Below are 21,693 nucleotides of genomic sequence, written 5' to 3'. Positions count from 1 at the left end.
TCCAGTAGTCAGTAGGACATAAAAATTATCACTCTAGACTACTTAAGTCTTATCTTTACTTTTCATCTGTAATGAGGATGTTGGTCAAGCTAGAGCTGCTGGATAGGTATTACAAATTAAGAAATCTATACAGCATAACAAGAATCTTTCCAGTGAATAGAGTTGTTCATATGAGGCTTTAAGAAGATTAGAGGCGGGATCCCTGGGTGGCGCAGCGGTTTGGCGCCTGCCTTTGGCCCAGGGCGCGATCCTGGAGACCCGGGGTCGATTCCCACGTCGGGCTCCCGGTGCATGGAGCCTGCTTCTCTCTGCCTGCTTCTCTCTGCCTGTGTCTCTGCCTCTCTTTCTCTCTCTGTGACTATCATAAATAAATAAAAAAAATTAAAAAAATATATTAAAAAAAAAGAAGATTAGAGGCCATTTGTCAGCGATGATTTCCTAATGAGCCAGAGGTTGTATTGTGACCTCTCAGATCCCTTCTAACTCTAAAAGTTCATTACAGAAGATGCTCAACAAGTAATCAGTGATTTGATAACATACAAATAACATTTTATAACATATAAAAATCTATAGCTACAGTTATACTTAATTTTAAATTAATGGAATAACTGTATAGATGTTATTTGAATAATATATTCAGATAAAAGTGTGATTAAAACTTTATCTTGGCTAAAATTTTGCAAGAAAATAGAATGTATCATTGATATCAGTCAAACCTTAATTATTTCTGGATTTGAATTAAGTTTTCTTTTATTTTTCAGTATAAACCATGTAGAAATGAATGTTATGATGCATTTTATATATGGAGGAATTTTGGACTTTCCAGACAAAGCTAATGTTGGGTGCGTATTACTTTTTAATGATTTTAAATATAGAAGTATTAAGACTTAATGGTTTCTGCTTGATTGAGCTATGTTTTAAAGTGTCAATGAAATAAAAGCTTCACTTTTATTATTTTGCCATATCTTGTTTGTGTGTGTTAGGAATATCTAAAAACAGTAAGTCACCTTAGTTAGAAGAAAAGATGATCTAGCAACTCACAATGATAAGATTAGGAAAAGTATTTGACTTAAATTTTGTTAGGAAAACTTTATATTTGTTTGAAAAATTACAGGTTTTTATAAAGTTGAATCTTTATCAAATTTGGAATAATTATCTTACTACTTTATTTTTAAATTTTAGGATTACTCTCTTAAGCAGCAAAAGAAAAGAAAAAAAAAAACCTAAAATTACTTTAAGAATATAGGTATCCTAAAAAACCACAATGGTTCTTCATTGCTCTTTAGTGAAATGCTAAGTTGCTGAAATCATACTGGAAAGTGAAATCTACCTTGCTCTTCTAATTTTTTGAATGTTCTCTTCTTTTATTGCTGTTCTAGTATCAAACAAATGAAAGCTGCTTCTTTAATTTAAATATTCATTGGTTCCTTTAATTATAAACTGATTAATATAATTTTGGAAGGAAAGTATCATAAGTCACAGGGATTAAGTACTGAAGTTTTCCTGCCTGGAAATCTATATGGAATTTTATCATGCTCTTAAGGCTTGTCTGTTTCCTAACTACCTAAAGTAAGTGTGGTGCTGGGAAATACTTACCAAATGAAAGAAGCAATGGAAAATCTCTTTGTAGGCATTTTCAATGATAAGCATCAATTAATTACTCTTCTCCCAAGTAAGTTTTTATTGTACAAATTTGTTGCAAAGAGTTTCATAACTTTTACAGCCTTTGAAGCAGCTTCCTGAACTTTGCTATATATGTCGCTGAAAATATGAGGGGAATTTGATTGAAACATCTCCAAATTTACTTCTTGTTATCTCCACTAATCAAGTCATGTAACAGTGCTTTCAACTTTTGACCTGTGTCCTTTTTATTATCCATAAAGAAAATATATAGGGCAGAAAGTTAGAGTTAAAATAATTCAGATTATTATTTTTTTAAAACAGACTAATCAGGAAATTACTATGTATTATTTCTTGATTTTTAAACTGGAGAATTAACAGTGTATCTATTTTTATTTTAGTCAGATACTCAATATGGCCGATATGTATGGACTAGAAGGATTAAAAGAAGTAGCAATCTATATTTTAAGAAGAGATTACTGTAATTTCTTTCAGAAGGTAATTATTGAGTCTCAGAAATCTTACCCAATGCTTAAAGTCACCCATTATTACCTACTAGATTTTTAACTCTGATAGTGAATAGTGCTTTGAATCTTAAAAATATTAAGTCAATTTAACTAATGGGAACTCTAGTTAAGAAATAGCTCATATGGTATGTCTGCAAAAAAACTAATTCAGATCATTTAAGTAAAATAAAATTGACATGGGGTTTATTAAAAGGATATAGGAGTATCCTTTATAATTCAAAGGTAGAAGGTATAGCTGGGACTCAGTCAGGATTTGGAACTAAGGAAGTCAGGAACCAAAGTTACCTTCTCCATTTATCAAAACACATTTATTAGAAGTGTTTCATTGGTTCTTTTTCCTGAAAGTGCTCTTCCTTCCTGTGACTTCTCTTTGTAGCATGTACTTGGGGTCGAATATATTCCTCTCAGTCTCCCCAGATAGAGTATGAATACTAACTTTTAACTTTAGTTTATGCAAACAAATTTATTTTCTAAAGAAAGATATCATACTGTGCATTTGTACAGATCCCGTTTTGTACATTATTCTTAGATTTTCCATTGTTTTAATTTATTCTGTGACTGATAGGTTATTTATTCTTTTTAAGATTTTACTTATTTATTCACGAGAGACACAGAGATAGGCAGAGGGAGAAGCAGGCTCCATGCAGGGAGCCTGATGTGGGACTTGATCCCTGGTCTCCAGGATCGTGCCCTGGGCTGAAGGCGGCGCTAAACCACTGAGCCACCCAGGCTACCCTATTTTTTATTTTCTGATTATGCTTTTCTACATTTTCTACAATGGTCATGTATTACTTTAGTAATAAACAGAAAAATCTTAACAGAATTGTTTTACATCATTCCCTTCTTATTGGGTACTTGAGGCAACAGTATGCATTGTATGAATTTTAATTAGGTAATTTAAATAATTTAAATAACATTTAAATTTAGATTTTTGTGTTAGGTAAGACTTTTCCTACCTCTATATAAGTTGTAGCTGAGAAAGCACTCCATGTACTAAAACAGAGCCATGAATAGTTGCATATAGCACCACCTCCACTACCACCCACTCAGGGTTTACTGAAAAAGTTAAACTTCTCAGCCACCTTTAATCAGCCATTCATTCCAGCCTCTAGAAGTAAGGGAACTAGAAGAAGGAGGGTAGTAAGTGGTATCCTCAAATATGTAGAAGGTGAAGAATTTTTTTTTTAATTTTTATTTATTTATGATAGTCACAGAGAGAGAGAGAGAGAGGCAGAGACACAGGCAGAGGGAGAAGCAGGCTCCATGCACCGGGAGCCCGACGTGGGATTCGATCCCGGGTCCCCAGGATCGCGCCCTGGGCCAAAGGCAGGCACTAAACCGCTGCGCCACCCAGGGATCCCAAGGTGAAGAATTTTGATGAAAGATTTTCCTTCTCATTCATCTGCTTCCCTCATCTCCCAGCCAAGTGAAAGTTAGGAGGATGATACAAGCATATCCTGAATAAAGATTAAAGATAGAGGGTATCTGCAATGAGGAGATATGTCTTATCCCTAACATGGACATATACCATATCTCTAAAACCAGCCCACTCTGGAGCTTCCATTAAAGAATAAAAGAAAATGGTAAGAGATTTCTTCCAAGAGCCTGGAATATGCCTCAGAAACCAGTGAGAGTATACTCTAATATGGAGATTTTTAAAGGGAGAAGCCAGTATAAGCTTGGTGATTAGGGACGATAGCTATTATCATACATTGAAGAAGTATGGGGCGTCCACCCTACCCCAGTTATAAATGGTACAATAGGCAGGAGGAGAACCCTAGTGGGTATGTGAGATTAGAGAATGCTGGTATAGGGCCAAATGATGCTGTATCCACCTAGGGAAGTTTTGTGCATCATGAACCACTGGAATAATCTTTATCCACTAAGAGACTAGGGTGAAATTCAGTCTGCTCCTAAAAGAGTCATCAGCAAAAGTCATTGACATCTTAAGTAGAGCAAACTAAGTGACGTCAACCTACTACCATGTTGCATCTGGTTAATTATATAGCCATTTATAGAATCACAGCATTACATTACATATTTTTTTGCCACCTCTTTTTTTTTTTAAGATTTATTTATTTACTTGAGAGAGTGAGAAGGGAGCACACGCAGGTGCGCGAGTGAGGAGAAGGGCAGAGGGACAGAATCTTCAAGCAGATTTCCCACTGAGTAGGGAGCCCCACATAGGGCTTGATCCCATGATCCATGAGATCATGACCTGAGCCAAAATATAAGTGTCCAAGAATTGGACGTTTATAATTGACTGAGCCAGCCACACGCCCCGTTCCACCTCTTAAAAACGTATTTTAGGTAGTAATTTAAATGCACATCTTTCCAGATTCTGCAGGCAGATTTTGAAAATGACTAAAAGTCAGTCATCCTGTTACAAAACCTTTGGGAATTGGCATTTTTATATAATTACAATTCTCAGAGAGCTAAAGTTAACCTCCTAAGCCAGTGGTCAGTAGACTTTTTCTGTAAAAGGCCAGGTAGCAAATACTATAGGCTTTGTGGGCTATTTGTTCTCTATCACAGCTTCTGGGCTCTGCCTTCTGGAAGAAAAGCAACTATAGACAATATGTAAATGAAACAGTGTAGCAGTGTTTGGATAAAACTTTATTCACAAAAACAGTGGTGAACTAGATTGGCTCACAAGTATAGTTTGCTAGTCTCTGCTTTAAGTAAGTTACTTTGCATTTTAATATTTTTTATGGAAAAAATTTTAAAGTTATACATCAATTAATGGACTTCACATTGTAAATGGTTGGTTATTCCTAAATAGAATTAGATTGCTAGACTTTTTTTAACTCTTGTGTTTACTTTTGCAGTTTTTTAGACTCTGAGTGTTTTTGTTTATACCAGTTGTTTCTTCGCATGAGTTTGATACTCTTATCTAAAGTGGCTCAGAAAACCAAATTATTTAACTTTGTAGAATTATCTCTGTATAATCTATATAGTGACAGCCATTTCTGATTTTAGAATAACCTAGAGTACCTCCAGTTATCTTAAAGGGGATAATCAAATTGTTAATATATAAAGCAAAATATTTATATTCAATTTATTAAACACTAATATGATACCTTTAGGAGAATTGTATTAGAAACTCAAATAATAGCAATTAATAATTTTAAAAGTTGGAAATCACTGACCTTATTAGAAATACAATGCTGGATGCAATTCAAAAGAAGCTTTTGCTCTTCTCTGAGAGCAGGGGATCTTCAGAAGGACACATTTAGAGACTATATCTATAAATTGACTGATTAGTGGTCTTTATTAAGTGTATAAACCTCGCATTACAACAAATGAATGTGTACAGAGAGAAACTGAACTCTGTTCACCCTAATAGGCAATAGATATGCTTAGGAAATAATCCAAAACCTGAAAATAAATGATATGGGCTATATGTTGCACAGAGGCTTAACACCAAGAGCAGTGAGTCGTCACTATTTATATCTACATTTTATTTGATTCTTCTGTATTTGAGCTTTTAAAAATGTGTTATATAATTATGATCTAATTAACTTCTATAATTTTGTCTGAGGTCAGTGTAGGACCTCCCCTTGCATATATACTTAGAGTTATGTTTATATGAAGCGGATTAAACCATATGGTTGCATTGCACTGAGATGTGCTAGAAATTATTATACCATTTTACAAAAAATTAAGCTAAATGTAAGCAAAGTAAGTCAGAGACAAATATCATATGACTTTATTCATATGTGGAATTTAAGAAACAAAACAGATGAACACAGGGAAAGGAAGGAAAAATAAGATGAAAACCGAGGGAGACAAACCATAAGAGACTCTTAACTATAGGAAATAAACTGAGGGTTGCTGAAAGAGAGGTAGGTAGGGGGATGGTGTAACTGGCTGATGGATATTAAGGAGGGCACATGATAGAATGAACACTGGATGTCATGTGCAACTGATGAGTCCACTAAATTCTACCTCTGAAACTAATAATACATTATATGTTAACTAAATTGAATTTAAATATACACAACTGATGAATTGTTGAACACTATATCTGAGGCTAATGGAGTACCGTATGTTGGCTAATTGAATGTAAATAAAATTAAATGGAATTTAAATAAATAAAACAAATAAAATTAAGCTAAATGAAATTAGAATAAAACTTGTAGAGGATCCCTGGGTGGCTCAGCGGGTTAGCGCCTGCCTTTGGCCCAGGGCGCGATCCTGGAGTACCGGGATTGAGTCCCATGTCGGGCTCCTGGCATGGGGCCTGCTTCTCCCTCTGCCTACATCTCTGCCTCTCTTTCTCTCTCTGTGTCTATCATGAATAAATAAATTTAAAAAAAATAAAAACAAAAAACCAAAAAACTTGTATGCATTCTGACACTGAGAGCTCAAATGCCATTCTATAAAACTAAAGGTTGTTAGTGATAATTTTGAAAGAACAGACTTTTGAATCATAAACATTTATTCTATAGTTTAGGTATATAAATCAGGTCATCTTTATGAACCAAACACTTTTAGCCTCTGTAAATTGAAAAATAATACATGTGTTGTTTTCTATCAATTTTAGCCGGTTTCCAGAAGGTTGGCGTCTGTATTAGAATGCCTGATTATTGCTCATACAGTTGGAGTGGACAGTCTTTTTGCTGACTGCATGAAGTAAGTGATCTGAAGTAGTGTTGATACTATTGATGTAGGGACTGTATTAGAGTGCCTGATTATTGCTCATACAGTTGGAGTGGACAGTCTTTTTTGCTGACTGCATGAAGTAAGTGATCTGAAGTAGTGTTGATACTATTGATGTAGGGACTTTGTTCTTCCATCTCCTAATTTTCTGAGAAATTTTGGAATTGGCCTATTTTCTTGGGCACACTATGTAGCTTAGTGCTTAACTCATTGTAACAATTGTGAGGAGAAGTATTGACTTAGATATTACTCAAGGTGCTTGGGATCAATCTTATTTTAGCTGAACCATAATTATTTATGTTAAAATCTGTGCATATAACTCGGTGGATTTAAAATGTGTTCACAGAAAAGGAAGGATAATTAAGTCCATCAGAGAACTCACAAAATTAATTATAAGGGTTAGTTAGTCATCCACATATATGTGTACAACTTATGTCACGGAAAATAAAAGTATTATTTGAGTATCATAATTAAAAATATTTCTCTAACTCAGGATTCTTTGATTTTTTTTTTAACAGATGGATTGTAAAGCATTTTGCAAGGTTTTGGTCTGAGAGAAGTTTTGCAAATGTACCTCCTGAGATTCAGAAAAGTTGTCTTAATATGTTGATTCAGTCTTTAGTAAGTATAACCTGAATATCCTTCTTTGTGTTTGTCATCAAAAAGTTCATTTGGTTTTATATAGGTACTTTCAATGTTTTAAATATAAATATAGAATTATATTATAAAAGCAAGATGAGAAAAGCAATTCCAGATAACACAGAACTAGTTGAAAACCTGTCCTTAAGATTCTGTTCCCCTGTACCAGATTCATTAGTTAGGGTTCAGAGATGCAGAACCACTGAGAAGTATATTTTGATTCATGAACAAAAGGAGGATGGTGCCATAGATGGAGATTGTACATTGGTATCAACAACATGGATTTTCACTCACTAAGGTAGATTGGGATATAACACTGAAACTTCTCTATGGCAACATTTCCCAAGAGGATTTACGTGGTGGCCAGTTAATTATATTGGACCATTTCATCATGGAAAAGGCAGTGCTCCGTTCTCAGTAGAGTAGACATTTGCTCTGGCTATATATTTGCCTTCCTTGCCTCCAATGTTTCTGTTAAAACCACTATTCATGGACTTACAGACAGCTTTTTTCACAATCATGGTATTTCACACAGCATCACTTGTGACTAATAAACTCCACAGTAAATCAAGTCTGGCAGTAAGCCGATGCTCCTGATTTCAATGGCCTTTCCATGTTTTATATCATCCTGAAACAGCTGGCTTGATAAATACCAGCTATAACCAAGTTACCAGTTACAGAAATGAGTGCTATAGTGGTGATGATATAAATACTCATTTCCCTTTTTTATTTGAATATTTGTTTATATAAACCAGTATTTGTGTATACTTTTTCTACTGTCTCATATCTCTACCATCTAATATAAGATGTATTAATAATAGTTAATTTTATATTTCCATGTTAAAGTTATAGGATACCAAAGGGAAGTGTGAATCAGTCTGGAAACAATAAATATCACCCAAAGACAAAAAAGGGGTTTTATATCCTCTTATAGGGAAAAAGTTAGCATATTTGTTGTATAGAGGATAGTTATACTAAGTTAGGTAAAAACACAACTTTGTTATTGTTTCCATTTGAGAATTAAGTATCGTATAAAGAGAAGTGTATGGGTGCCAAGCTGACAAAGGGCAGACTACAGTGGTTTTGTAATATTGTCAGCTTGGCTCTGATGAACTATGCTTCCCAGAATTTTCCTCTTTGAATGTTTCCAGTTGAAGTGGCCACGAGAGACAATTTGGCGTGAGATTTGATGGGTAAAAGTGAAGCAGCAGCCTTTTTTTATTTAAACACCAGGACTGTTGGGGTAGGCACTTTTATCTCATACATGTTGCTTGTTTACTGGCTCACCTTGTTGAAATGAAACAGCAGACAGGCTGCAACTGCTCCACCATGCCGTGTGTCCTTTTTTGGCTTTCGTTACCCCTCTGCTGGGGATATGTTTAGTTCCATGATGAAGGGCACCAGAATCTCCTGAAGGACATCCATTTAATCCAGGTTGGAGGAACTGAGAACTGAAATGAGTCCATTCTTGTAGGTTTTAGCTTGTGCTCTTGGATGTCAGCTTGTTCTTGCTGTCCTATATCTGTCTTCCCTTAGCTGCCTTCCCTGTGGTCTTCAAACTACATCAGTAGCCAGCTCCTGCAATTGAATATGGTCAAATCCCTGTAACAGATTCATATATATATATATTCATATAAATATATATATATATTTAACTCCTAGTGGTTCTCTTTCTCTGATTGAACCCTAAATGATGCATCAGACTGGGTTACATGGAAGATACATCTAAATCTAACTGGGGTAGGCCACCAGCTAGTGAGATACCATTGCAAAAAATAAATATAAATCTATATTTATGCTAATGAAGGACTGTGTAGTTTTGTTGCTTAATATTTTGGATTAGTTTCTTGATCAGTAAATAGTTACTCCCTGTTCATGAAGGCAAACAAATGGCCTAGCTATAATTCAGTTTACTAGAAGTAGAAACATCACTTACTACTACTACTACTGTCATTATTATTTAATAGGTGTTTTTAGAACTTCACAGTTCAAAAAATACTTTCATTTTAAAAATTTTATATAAGATAGGTACCCTTATCTCTCTTTTATATATCAGAAAAGACAATCAGAGAAGTAAGTGCTTTATTTAAGTTCATAATATCAGTAAATGACAAAGCAGATCTTAAAACAAATTGTTGCCATTCTAAAGATAATATGCTAGGTCTTCACTGTGGGCAAAGATTTTTTCTGAAGAAGTGTGGACCTTGACTTCATCATTTCACAAGTTGATAGAAAAAAGGCATTTAAAAAAAAAGATTTTATTTATTCATGATAGACATAGAGGGAGAGAGAGAGAGAGAGGCAGAGACGTAGGTGGAGGGAGCAGCAGGCTCCATGCCAGGAGCCCGATGTGGGACTCGATCCTGGGACTCCAGGATCGTGCCCTGGGCCAAAGGCAGGCGCTGAACCTCTGAGCCACCTGGGGATCCCCGAAAAAAGGCATTTAAATAATTAAGTAAAATACAAATTAGACTATGTGAGTACTAACATTAAGTTCAAAATATAGCATCTATTCTTGATAAAAACCCTCAACAAAGTAGGGATAGTTGGAACATACCTCAACATCATAAGGGCCATATATGAAAGACCCACAGCTAATATCATCTTCAGTGGGGAAAAACTGAGAGCCTTTCCCCTATGGTCAGGAACAAGGGTGTCCACTCTCACCATTACTATTTAACATAGTACTGGAAGTCTTATCCTCAGGAATCAGACAACACAAAGAAAAAAGGCATCAGAATTGGCAAGGAAGAAGTCAAACTTTCCCTATTTGCAGACATCATGATACTCTATGTAGGAAACCTGAGAGTCAACCAAAAAAAAAAAACCCAAACAAACAAACAAACAAAAAAAAACTGCTAGAAGTAATACGTGAATTCTGCAAAGTTGCAGGTTATAAAATCAACGTACAAAAATCTGTCGCATGTCTGTATATCCATAATGAAGCAGAGAAAAATCAGGGCATGGATCCCATTTGTAATTACACCAAAAACAATAATATACGTAGGAATAAACCAAACTGAAGAAGTTAAAAGGTCTGTACTCTTAAACTATAGAACACTTATGAAAGAAATTGAAGAGGACACAAAGAAAAGGAAAAATATTCCACAATTGTGGATTGGAAGAATAAACATTTTTTAAAAAGATTTTATTTATTCATTCATGATAGACCTAGAGAGAGAGAGAGAGAGAGAGGCAGAGACACAGACACAGGCAGAGAGAGAAGTAGGCTTCACGCCGGGAGCCCAACGCGGGACTCAATCCCGAGACACCAGGATCGTGCCCTGGGCCAAAGGCAGGTGCTAAACCGCTGAGCCACCCAGGGATCCCCCAAGAATAAACATTTTTAACTGTCTATACTACCCAAAGCAATGTCCACATTTAATGCAATCCCTATCAAAATATCACCAGCATTTTTCACAAAGCTAGAACAAACAATCCTAAAATTTGTGTGGAACCACAAAAGCACAAAATCCTGAAGAAAGAAAACAAAACAAAAGACATCACAATTCCAGATTTCAAGCTAAATTACTAAGCTGTAATCATCAAGGCAGTATGGTACTGACACAAAAATAGACACATAGATCAATGGAACACAATAGAGCACCCAGAAGTGGACCCACAACTATATGGTCAATTGATCTTTGACAAAGCAGGAAAGAACATCCAATGGAAAAAAGAGTCTCTTCAACAAACGGTGTTGAGAGCAGCGACATGCAGAAGAATGGAACTAAACCATTTTCTTATATCATACACAAAAATAAATTCAAAATGGATGAAAGACCTGAATGTGAGACAGGAAATCATCAAAATCTTTGAGGAGAACACAGGCAGTGACCTCTTTGACCTCAGCTGTAGCAAATTCTTCCTAGACATGTGTCCAGAGGCAAGGAAAACAAAAGCAAAAAAAAAAAAAAAAAAAAAAAATGAACTATTGGGACTTCATGAAGATAAAAAGCTTCTTCACAGCAAAGGAAACAAGCAACAAAACTAAAAGGCCCTCTATGGAATGGGAGAAGATATTTGTAAATGACATATCAGATAGAGTTAATATCCAAAATCTATAGAGGACTTATCAAACTCAACACCCCAAAAAACAATCTAGTTAAGAAATAGGCAGAAGACATGAATAGACACTTTCCTAAAGAAAACATGACTAACAGACACATGAAAAGATGCTCAACATCATTATCAGGGAAATACAAATCAAAACCACGATGAGTTACCACCTTGCACCTGCCAGAATGGCTAAAACTAGCAATATAAGAAACAACAGGTGTTGGCGAGGATGCAGAGAAAGGGGAACCCTCTTACCCCGCTTTGTGGGAATGCAAGCTGGTATAGCCACTCTGGAAGATAGTATGAAGATTCCTCAAAAAGTAAAAAATAGAACTACCCTACAATCCAGCAATTGTACTACTAGGTATTTACCCAAGGGATAAAAAAATATACAGACTTGAACAGGTACATGCAGCCTGATATTTATGGCAGCATTATCAAGAATAGCCAAACTATGGAGAAAGCCCAAATGTCCATCAACTGATGAGTGGATAAATAAGATGTATATATACACAATGGAATATTACTCAGCCATCAAAAGAATGAAATCTTGCCATTTGCAATGACATGGATGGAGCTAGAGTGTATTGTGCTAAGCAAAATAAGTCAGTCAGAGAAAGACAAATACTGTATGCTTTCACTCACATGGAATTTAAGAAACAAAACAGATGAACATAAGGGAGGGGCAAAAAAAAGAGGAAAACTATAAGAGACTCGTAAAAACAGAACAAACTGTGGGTTGATTGAGGTAGGCGGGGGATGGGCTAGATATGTGATGGGTAATTATTAAGGAGGGCACTTGATTTGATGAGCAGGTGGTGTATGTTAGTGATGCATCACTGAATTATGTTCCTGAAACCAATATTGAACTGTATGTTAGCTAAATAGAATTTAAATAAAAATTTGAAAAGGAAAAAAAGTTCCATGTTCTAATTTATCCTGGTAACCCCAGTTTAGGCCATGCAATATGTATTGTCAAATAGGTAAATAAATGAATGGATAAATATGTTATAATTCAGGTATGTACTGGGATCACAGAGGTAAAAACAATTGATTCTGATTAGAAGGATGAGAGCAGTAATTTGAGATGAAGCTGAAGATGAGGATAATTTCAAAATAACAGAAGTACATTAGGATATTCCCGACAAACTTCTAAATTATACCAGAGATCTGGTGGCAGGCAGTTCCAATATTCTGCTGTTACTGGAATGAGAAGAGGTAAGTCTGCGGAGAGGGTAAGGCCAGATTGGGAGGGATCTTAACTAGATGTCTTGTTAAAAAGTCTATTTTTTACAAGTGGTAAGTTTGTGAATTTAATTGAAGAATAAGCCCTCCAAACTATGCCTCTACCTCTGTTACAATATTTTATTTTGATTTTATAACTCTAGTTAGGTTCTTATAAGCTTTATGAATGTTCATTTTTTCCTTTCACAATAGATGAAAAGGTAAACATCAGAATAGCCAAATATCCAGTGGCCTTTGGTATCTTGGTGATTATAATGAAAATGTGAAATTATGTCTTTCTTTGTGAATAGTCAAGCTTTAAGAAACATTAACTTCATAAACTCTTCATATTTTATCAGTAAAATATACTTAGCTTTTGATTTAAAAAAATAGGATATTTTTAAGCAGTGCTGGGAAAACTGGACAACTATAAGTGAAAGAATGAAACTGGGCCAGTTTCTAACACAAAAATAAACTCAAAATGGATTAAAGACCTAAATGTGGAACCTGAAACCATAAAAATTCTAATGGAGAACATAGGCAATAATGTGTCTGACAGGGTCATGGCGACATTTTTCTAGATAGGTCTCCTCAGGCAAGGGAAACAAAAGCAAGAATAAATTACTAGGACTACATCAAAATAAAAAGGTTTTGCACAGTGAGGGAAAGCATCACAAAAACAAAAAAAAACAATGCAACCTACTGAGTCGGAGAAGATACTTGCAAGTGATATATCCAATAAGGGGTTAATATCCAAAATATATGAAGAACTTCTACAGCTCAACATCAAAAAACAAACAGTCCAATTGAAAAATGGGCAGAAGACCTGAATAGGCATTTTTTTTCCAAAGAAGACATACAAATGGCTAACAGACACATGAAAAGATGCTCAGTATTACTAATTATCAGGGAAATGCAAATCAAAACCAGAATTAGATATCATTTCACACCAGGCAGAATTACTAGTTACCAAAAAGATAAGAAATAACCAGTGTTGGAGAGGATGTGGAGAAAAAGAAACCCTCATGCACTATAGGTAGGAATGCAAACTGGTGCAGGCACTGTGGAAAACAGTATAGAGATTCCTCAGAAAATTAAAAACAGAAATACCATATGGTCCAATAATTCCACTGCTGGATATTTACCCAAAAGAAAATGAGAACACTGATTCGAAGAAGATATGCACCTCTGTGTTTATTGCTACATCATTTACAATAGCTAAGATATGGAAGCAACCTAAATGTCCATTGATAGACAAATGGATAAAAATGATATACAGACATACACATACACTTACACACAGGAATGTTAGGCAGCCATAAAAAGGATAAGATATTACCATTTGTGACAATGTGAATGGACCTAGAAGGGATTATGCTAAGTGAAATAAGTCAGACTAAGAAAACCAAATGCCATATGATTTCACTTATATTTGGAATCTAAAAAAAATGAATAAATTTTTAAAAAGCAAGATCAGACCTATTGGGGGTCGCTAGAAGGAAAGGATAAGAGGATAAGCAAAATGGGTGAAAGGGAGTGGTTGATACAAGCTTCTAGTCCTGGAATGAATAAGTCATGAGAATAAAAGGCACAGTTTAGGGAGTATAGTCAGTGGTATTGTAATAGCATTGCTTGATGACAGATGGGAGCTACACTATGGTGAGCATAACAATGTATAGGAAAATTGGATCATTATGTTGTACACCTGAAATTAATGTAACATTGTATGTCAACTATATTCAAAAATTTTTAATAGAATATTTTTAATTTTTTCAAATTTAAAATGTAAATAAGTTATTCAAAAAGTGAAAGAGCAGGCGATCTTTGTAGTCTCCTTTAGTTCTAATTCAGTTCAGGTACATGTGCTGTGGTGGGCACTTTACTCTATTGGTGACATGACCAACGCTGTTATATAGCAAGGGAGATAAGAAAATGCTGCATTGAACTATATTTTGAGGGTTTTGTTTGTTTTTTATTAATTTGAGAGACTTTAAGGTTTTTCTCTTTCTTGATCAATTTGCAGCAGTTCAGTAAGATGTGATGTACGACCATTGCTTTTGAGAAGAGAAAGCAGGGTGGAGGCATGAGTATAAGAGAGAGGTGTCAGAAAAGTTATGATTTTTTTTAAATTTTTTATTTATTTATGATAGTCACAGAGAGAGACAGAGAGAAAGACAGAGACACAGGCAGAGAGAGAAGCAGGCTCCATGCACCGGGAGCCCGATGTGGGATTCGATCCCGGGTCTCCAGGATCGCGCCCTGGGCCAAAGGCAGGCACCAAACCGCTGCGCCACCCAGGGATCCCAAGTTATGATTTTATAATGTGTAATTACTTGAACTATTTCAAAACATTAAATTTTTCTTTGTCAAAATACTTTAAGCCCTTTATTTTTTTTTAAGATTTTTTTATTTATTCATGAAAGACACAGAGAGAGAAGCAGAGATACAGGCAGAGGAAGAAGCAGGCTCCCTGCAAGGGTCTGATGTGGGACTCGATCCCAGGACCCCAGGATCATGACCTGAGCCAAAGGCAGATGCTCAACCACTGAACCACCCAGGTGCCCCGTTTAAGCCCTTTAAAACAAATTATGAAGAGTTTTTAAATTTAGGAAAGTTAAAACAAAAGTAGGTATGGGCATGGTCCCTAGGGTGAAAAACCAAAGTTATATATATTATGCTATTAGTCCTAAGGCCAAAGGATAGCTTAAGACCTATTTGATTAATGCAGTATCATAAGGATTAGAAAATGATATGAATCATAGTGTTTTTTCAGTATAGGATATTAAGACAACCAGGAAGCTAGCTGGAAAAATTTTAAGTTGGATCTATTCTTCATATCCTGGTATGCCAGTGATATATTCCAAATAGATCACAGGTTTGAATATGAAGGGGAAAAAAATTAAAATACTACAATAAACTCTGGGAGAATTATAACCTTGGCAGGTGAGTAGAGATATAAAATTCAGAAGCCTTAAATATTTTTGATTACATAAAAATGCAAGATTTCTATGTAGTAAAAATGACCATATGCAAAGTCAAAAGACAAATCACAGTTCATATCATACTTTTGATTCTAATTTTCCTAATATAGAGGATTTCTACAATTTGATTATTAAAAATAGGGCAAAATTAGATCATTTGCAAAGAAAATACAAACACTTCTTAATTTGATGAATAAATCTCACTTCATTTAAGAGAAATGGACATGAAAATTACAATATCAAACCATTTTCTATCTTTTAGAATGAAAATAACTAGTATAACTTTTGCTGTGTTTTTCACACTTTTTTGACTGGGACTAGGAATTTCTTTTTTACACTGTAACCTAGTACACTCAAACATACAAAACTGAAACAAGTTTTACAAAAGAATACTTACTATTATTACACGATGTACTGATATTTCCTATTTTTCTCTTTTCTCTCCGTTTTGTTTTCTAATGCTGATCATAAGCCACGAAAAATATTTCCCTAGGTTGCTAGGAGAGAAATCTGCAGTTTGGAAAACAGTTCTTTATTGAATATATATTGGCAATGTTTAGGATACTTCTGGTGCCCCACCTCATATCCTCTTGGCCAATGTGTGAACTCCAGCCATTGCTGCAGGACCCAGCTGCATATGCGTGCAGTCCAACAGCACTTTCCCTCAGGCACATCACACATATTTCTCACTTTCTGTCCTAAGGCTTCACTATCACTCTACACAGGGTACCTACAACTCAGTAATTCTGGCATGCAAACCTGGAAGTAGAAGGAAATTAACACCACAGGGGATAAGCCTTGACTAATGGGAGATGGGAGCCAGTGGTTAAATGTTTCCTTTTTTTGTCCCTTGGGCAGAGTAATTCAAAGTGCATTCTCTGTGGCTCTTCAGAGGGTCCCCAGGAAGATTGAGCCCCAGTTGCCTGTAATAGTGAATGCAATATTAGTGCTCATCAGACTTCAGTATATACACAAAACACTTCAGAATCTTGGTTACAGGGCAGCCTGGGTGGCTCAGCAGTTTAGCGCCACCTTCAGCCCAAGGCGTGATCTTGGAGACCTGGGACCGAGTCCCACGTCGGACTCCCTGCATGGAGCCTGCTTCTCCCTCTGCCTGTGTCTCTGCCTCTCTCTCTCTCTGTGTCTCATGAATAAATAAATAAAATCCTTTTTTTAAAAAAAAGAATCTTGGTTACATGTATATTCTTATTCAATAAGTCAGAGGTAGAGCCTGTGATTCTATTTCTAACAAGCTCCAGGTGATGCAGATGCTGTGGCTCACACTGAGTTGTAAGGAGCTAGAAAACATACCCTTTCTTTGGCTTTCCCTCCTTCTCTGTTTCACTCTTCTAATGGATCACTTCCCAAAATAAACTATCTTCATATAAGCCTGTTTCTCAGACTCAGGGTTCAGGCAGAACCCAGGCCAAAACAAATAGTATTGACCCAGCAATTCTGCTTCTAGGAATTTATCCTGTAGAAATATTCACATCTGTGTGAAATAATTTCATCTATAAGATATTTTGTTACAACATTGTAACAGCAAAAAATTAGAAACAATGTAAATATACGTATAGGATTGGTTGAATGACTTATCCATATTGTGGGCTAGTGCTAGCTGTTAAAAAAATAAAAAGGCTCTTCATATTCAGATTAGAAAAATATTTAGGATGTAACTGAGTTTGAAGGACAAGAGTATTATGCATATTATTGCCTCATTTGAGTAAAATAAAGGCAATATTACATATATTTCTTGGGTGAGTATGTATGAAATAGCTTTGGAAAGATGCAGAAAATAAATAATATTAATTGGGAGGAGGGAAAATGGGTGGCTTGGGGAAGGAAAAGGAAAAAAACTTAGTACTACCCCTTATATATTAAAGTTTGGAGCATATGTTATATTAACTATTGGATTAAAATTTTATATATTTGGTCTAGAAATGTATTACATTTTCTTCCTTTGAACTCTAACATTTAATGTTGTATATTCAGATCTGCATGGAATAAGATCACATACCACTTATATTATCATTTATGTCCATATTTTGGTTTTCCAGTAGGTTCCAACCTAAATTATTATAACTATCTGTATTTTTTAAAAATTATCAAAAAATTATCATAGCACATGACATTATGTGTATAGTAAGCACTTTGTAGACACTTACCACGTTTATTTGAATACCCTACATTTGGCTTCACCACCAGAACAATCCCTACAGTAGAGCAAATTGGACTTACTGCCTAAAAGCACAGTTATTCAGGATGTCATAGAGGAGAAAAGGATGATGGTATCAAAAAAAAAAAAAGAATTATATCAATGTATGATTTTTTTTTACTCTAATAAGGCAAGGAATTATATAATATATTTAAAAAGAATTCTTGGTAAGTGGGTAAAATGTTAAAAAGTTTTGTTCAAGGATTAAACTTAATTCAGCTTAGGAATTCACATATAGACCCTCACTCTCTGATGATGCTAAGAAATGAAGAAATATTTGAGGGTCTACTATAACCCAATTCTGTACTAGGCCCTGGGGATATAGTGGTGAGCCAAAACAGACATGGTTTTATGCTCAGTAAACATGCAGCCTAGTGAGAAAGACAGATACTAATCAAGTAGTTGTGTTCATGATCGAATAATTACAAAGGAATCAGTTACCCAAAAGAAAAGGGACAGTTCTCTGATGGCATGTATAAAAGGATTCTGATGTAGGGCCAGAGATGAGGGAAGATAGAGTTGAGATCTGAAACATACAGAGGGTGTGCAAAGTTTACATCATGCAGCCTATGTTGAGGATTTCAGCCTTTCACTTCCAGATTTATCAGTTATTTATTGTTCTGTAACAAACTACTCCAAAACTAAGAGATTTAAAATTATAATTATTTCTCACAATTCTGTGGGTTGACTGGGTGATTCTTCTGATTCTTCCTGAGTTCATTCTGGAGCTGCTTTCAGCTGGTGGCTAAGTTGGAGCTTGGGTTTCTACTCTATGGGGTCTCCCTTACCCACCTTCATGGCCTTGTGGTCCCACAATTGTAAAAGCATAAAGACAGAATCCGCAGGGCTTCTTAAAAACCTTGGCTCTGGAACTTGCACAGTGCCACTATTTGTGTAAGCAAGTGAAAAGGCCAGTCTAGATTCAAGGAATGAGTAAATAAATTCCAAAGAATTTTACAAAGAATTTGTGGCCATGTTTTTTCAGTCTACTACAATCTATCAGGTAATTACTCATTAAGCAGTTATTTACTAAGGATTGTTTTAAGAACTAGAAATCAAATATGAATAAGATACAGTAATGTGTATGTTGCCATTTTTTCCTTTTCCTTGGAGCACATAGTATTTGTAAATTGTCATTCTACTAGAGAGATCAGTATTCATGAATATTCTTTTCCTGTGGTATAAAAATGAATCATCATTAAATGAATAAAATATAGAGTCTTACCTAATTAGAGAGGAGAAAGAAAATCACTGGAGAATATAAGTAATTTTTAGCCTTTCTAAATTTGTAATAACATGTATTTTATAGTCAGAAAAGAAGGTTTTGTCAGTGTAGGCATACCATTATGAATGATATCTATAAGCACAAAAACTAATTTAATAGTCAAAATCTCAGGTCAAGTTTTTCTTTGTAGTTATATCTCTGCTCTCAGGCTTGTTTTAGTCATCTTTTAGAGGTAGTTTATTCCCAGCTCAAAGTTTGCCCTTTTGGATAATTCTGAATGGATGAATAAATAAGTATTTTAAGTAATGACAAAGACATTTGCTACCTGGAATTTTGGGATTTTTTTGCAGGAAACATCATAAGAAAAGTATTTTCGTAGAAAGTTATATTATAAATAGTAATCTAACTTTTTTCCAATTTTTAAAAAATTATAAGAATGTTGAGAATGCTGCTTTTCTTCTGATGGAAAGCGACAGGCTAATCATCAGTTTACCCAGAGTGAAGTGGACAGAAGTAGCACTGACTATGGCATCTCAGCTGCAAGAAGAATGTATTGCATTTATTATAGAAAACTTCTCCACGATCATTCAAAGTGAAAATTTTGCTCTTCTCTTGCAGGTAATGTGTCTAAAATTATATCCTATATTTAGCCCCATCTTTGTGTTCTGATTACAATTATGTAAGAGTTTTTAAATGCAGGTTGCCTTTGATTAAATTAGTGTGACTTAAATAAATTCCATAGCAGATGGCATGCTTGTATAGGATTTAGAGCAATGATGGACAGGATTTTTGGCTCACAAGATAGTGAAGGCAGGAGGGGACAGGTTTGAGTGCACTGGCAAATAGAATGTAACTCTGGCCAGCAGTGGCCCTCAATTAGCATAAGCCATATTTTAGAAATCAGTCAAAAAGATATTGTTTTGTCAGTAATACAGTTATGATCCATGCAAAATTCTCAGTTTTACTGGGGATTCACTATTCCTAAGTTTAGTTATTGAATAAAGAATTTTTATTATTTCTAGTTCCATTTTTGGGACTATTTTGGCTCCTAGGAACAGTGTGTGCGTGTGTGTGTGTGTGTGTCTACAGATTTTTTTAAGGGAAAAAGATTTTTATAATAACGGCTATGATTATAATTATGTGATTATAATTATTATTAACAGAGGAAATAAGATTTCTGGTTGACTGCATATGGCCAGTTATGATGAATGGCCTATTGTTAAGCCAGACTTTCACATTTCTTACACATTTTACATGTATTCCTATTAAATATAAATTTCTGTGTTTTGTAGTCACAAGCAATGAGCAGCACAGCTGATCTATTGGACAAAATTTTAAAAGCAATTGAAGAAAATATTACCACTGAGAATAGTTGCTCTCTTCTAATGGCTTTGGACATGTTACTGAACTCTGACAATACAAAGGAAATGGTATTGAAAATTATAAAGTTCATTTAAATGATATAATATTGAATTGTTTCAAGACTTTAAAATATATGCACATTTTAAATGTTGCATGGTTCATTGAAACTAGGTGATGGGGGTTGGTTATAGGCTCTAGTTTTGTATCTGCTTGGAGCTTTTTATTAAACAAAAATTTTTAAATTTCATTTACTTCTCAATAGACTTATTGTAAAAGTTCAGAACTTGGCATTTGACTCACTAATTCTAAAGTTAGTTTGGTACTAACAATATTAACTGGTACAGCATAACTTGTATTTCTCCCCTGTCACTATTAAATTGCCTAAATATAAAACTTACAGAAAATTTTAAATAATTTTTTAGAATTTTCAATACTCCTTGTTTTTTATTTTTATAGTATATTTTGATTCCTTTTCATCTTCAGAAAAAATCATATTTAAAATTGGATTGACTAAGAAAAAGCAAAATTAAAATCTTATTTTTAAATGTAATTAGTGTTAGCTTATTGCAAATTATTGACATTTTGTATTTGTTTAACAAGAATGATAAAAATTTCATCATATTTATTACTATTACATAGAGTATTTGACCTTGTAATGTCATAGTTGACTTGCTGTAGAAGGTATTCATGTAAAGGCCATTGGTGATTTAAAATAATGTTTGGTTGAAAGGATAAGGTTTAGCTTCGTGTTCACTATAAAATTCTGTTTTTGAAGAGTAAGCCTTCATAAATAACATGTACTCGACGATTTTAAAAATCTAAGTGATGACATCATTGATCTAGCTTAGGAGTAAGTAGATTCAGAAAGGAATAATGACTGGTTGCTATGACAATGTGGCTCTCACCAGCTGCTGATTTGTTGCTTGAACACAGGGTTTTACGTGCAAGATCCAGGCTCTGCGTGATAAGCTGTGGATCTTCCTGGTTCAGTCTTTCTATGCTGTTCGTCACACAGAAAGCTGGAAGCTGATGAGCACAGATGATCAACAGAAAATCCAAGCAGGTATGTTAGCCTTGGGATTTTTCATTCTAATTTTATGATCTTTGTGCAAGAGATATTTTGAGAGGATGCTAATAAGTGGTAGGATTAACATTGTTTGCTTCTGTTCAATAATAGCT

The 21,693-nt window shown here is 34.8% G+C and overlaps 1 protein-coding gene across 3 annotated transcripts in view; it reads left to right on the top strand.

Annotated features, from left to right (window-relative positions):
• The window catches only part of BTBD8 (BTB domain containing 8), a 93,233-nt gene that overhangs the window by 56,794 nt on the left and 14,746 nt on the right, over window positions 1–21,693 (top strand). For all 3 annotated transcript variants that reach the window (XM_025417666.3, XM_025417667.3, XM_025417668.3), the window contains 7 exons: window positions 762–842; window positions 2,022–2,118; window positions 6,694–6,782; window positions 7,328–7,430; window positions 19,588–19,770; window positions 20,445–20,582; window positions 21,448–21,577. In XM_025417666.3, coding sequence (XP_025273451.1) covers window positions 762–842; window positions 2,022–2,118; window positions 6,694–6,782; window positions 7,328–7,430; window positions 19,588–19,770; window positions 20,445–20,582; window positions 21,448–21,577 — 821 coding nt within the window. The remainder of the gene's footprint in view (window positions 1–761; window positions 843–2,021; window positions 2,119–6,693; window positions 6,783–7,327; window positions 7,431–19,587; window positions 19,771–20,444; window positions 20,583–21,447; window positions 21,578–21,693) is intronic.

This window comes from Canis lupus, chromosome 6 (assembly GCF_003254725.2).
Source record: "Canis lupus dingo isolate Sandy chromosome 6, ASM325472v2, whole genome shotgun sequence".
Classification (NCBI taxonomy): Eukaryota; Metazoa; Chordata; class Mammalia; order Carnivora; family Canidae; genus Canis; species Canis lupus.
The sequence above is the reverse complement of the archived record's forward strand: the minus strand, read 5'-3'. Positions and strand labels throughout refer to the sequence as shown.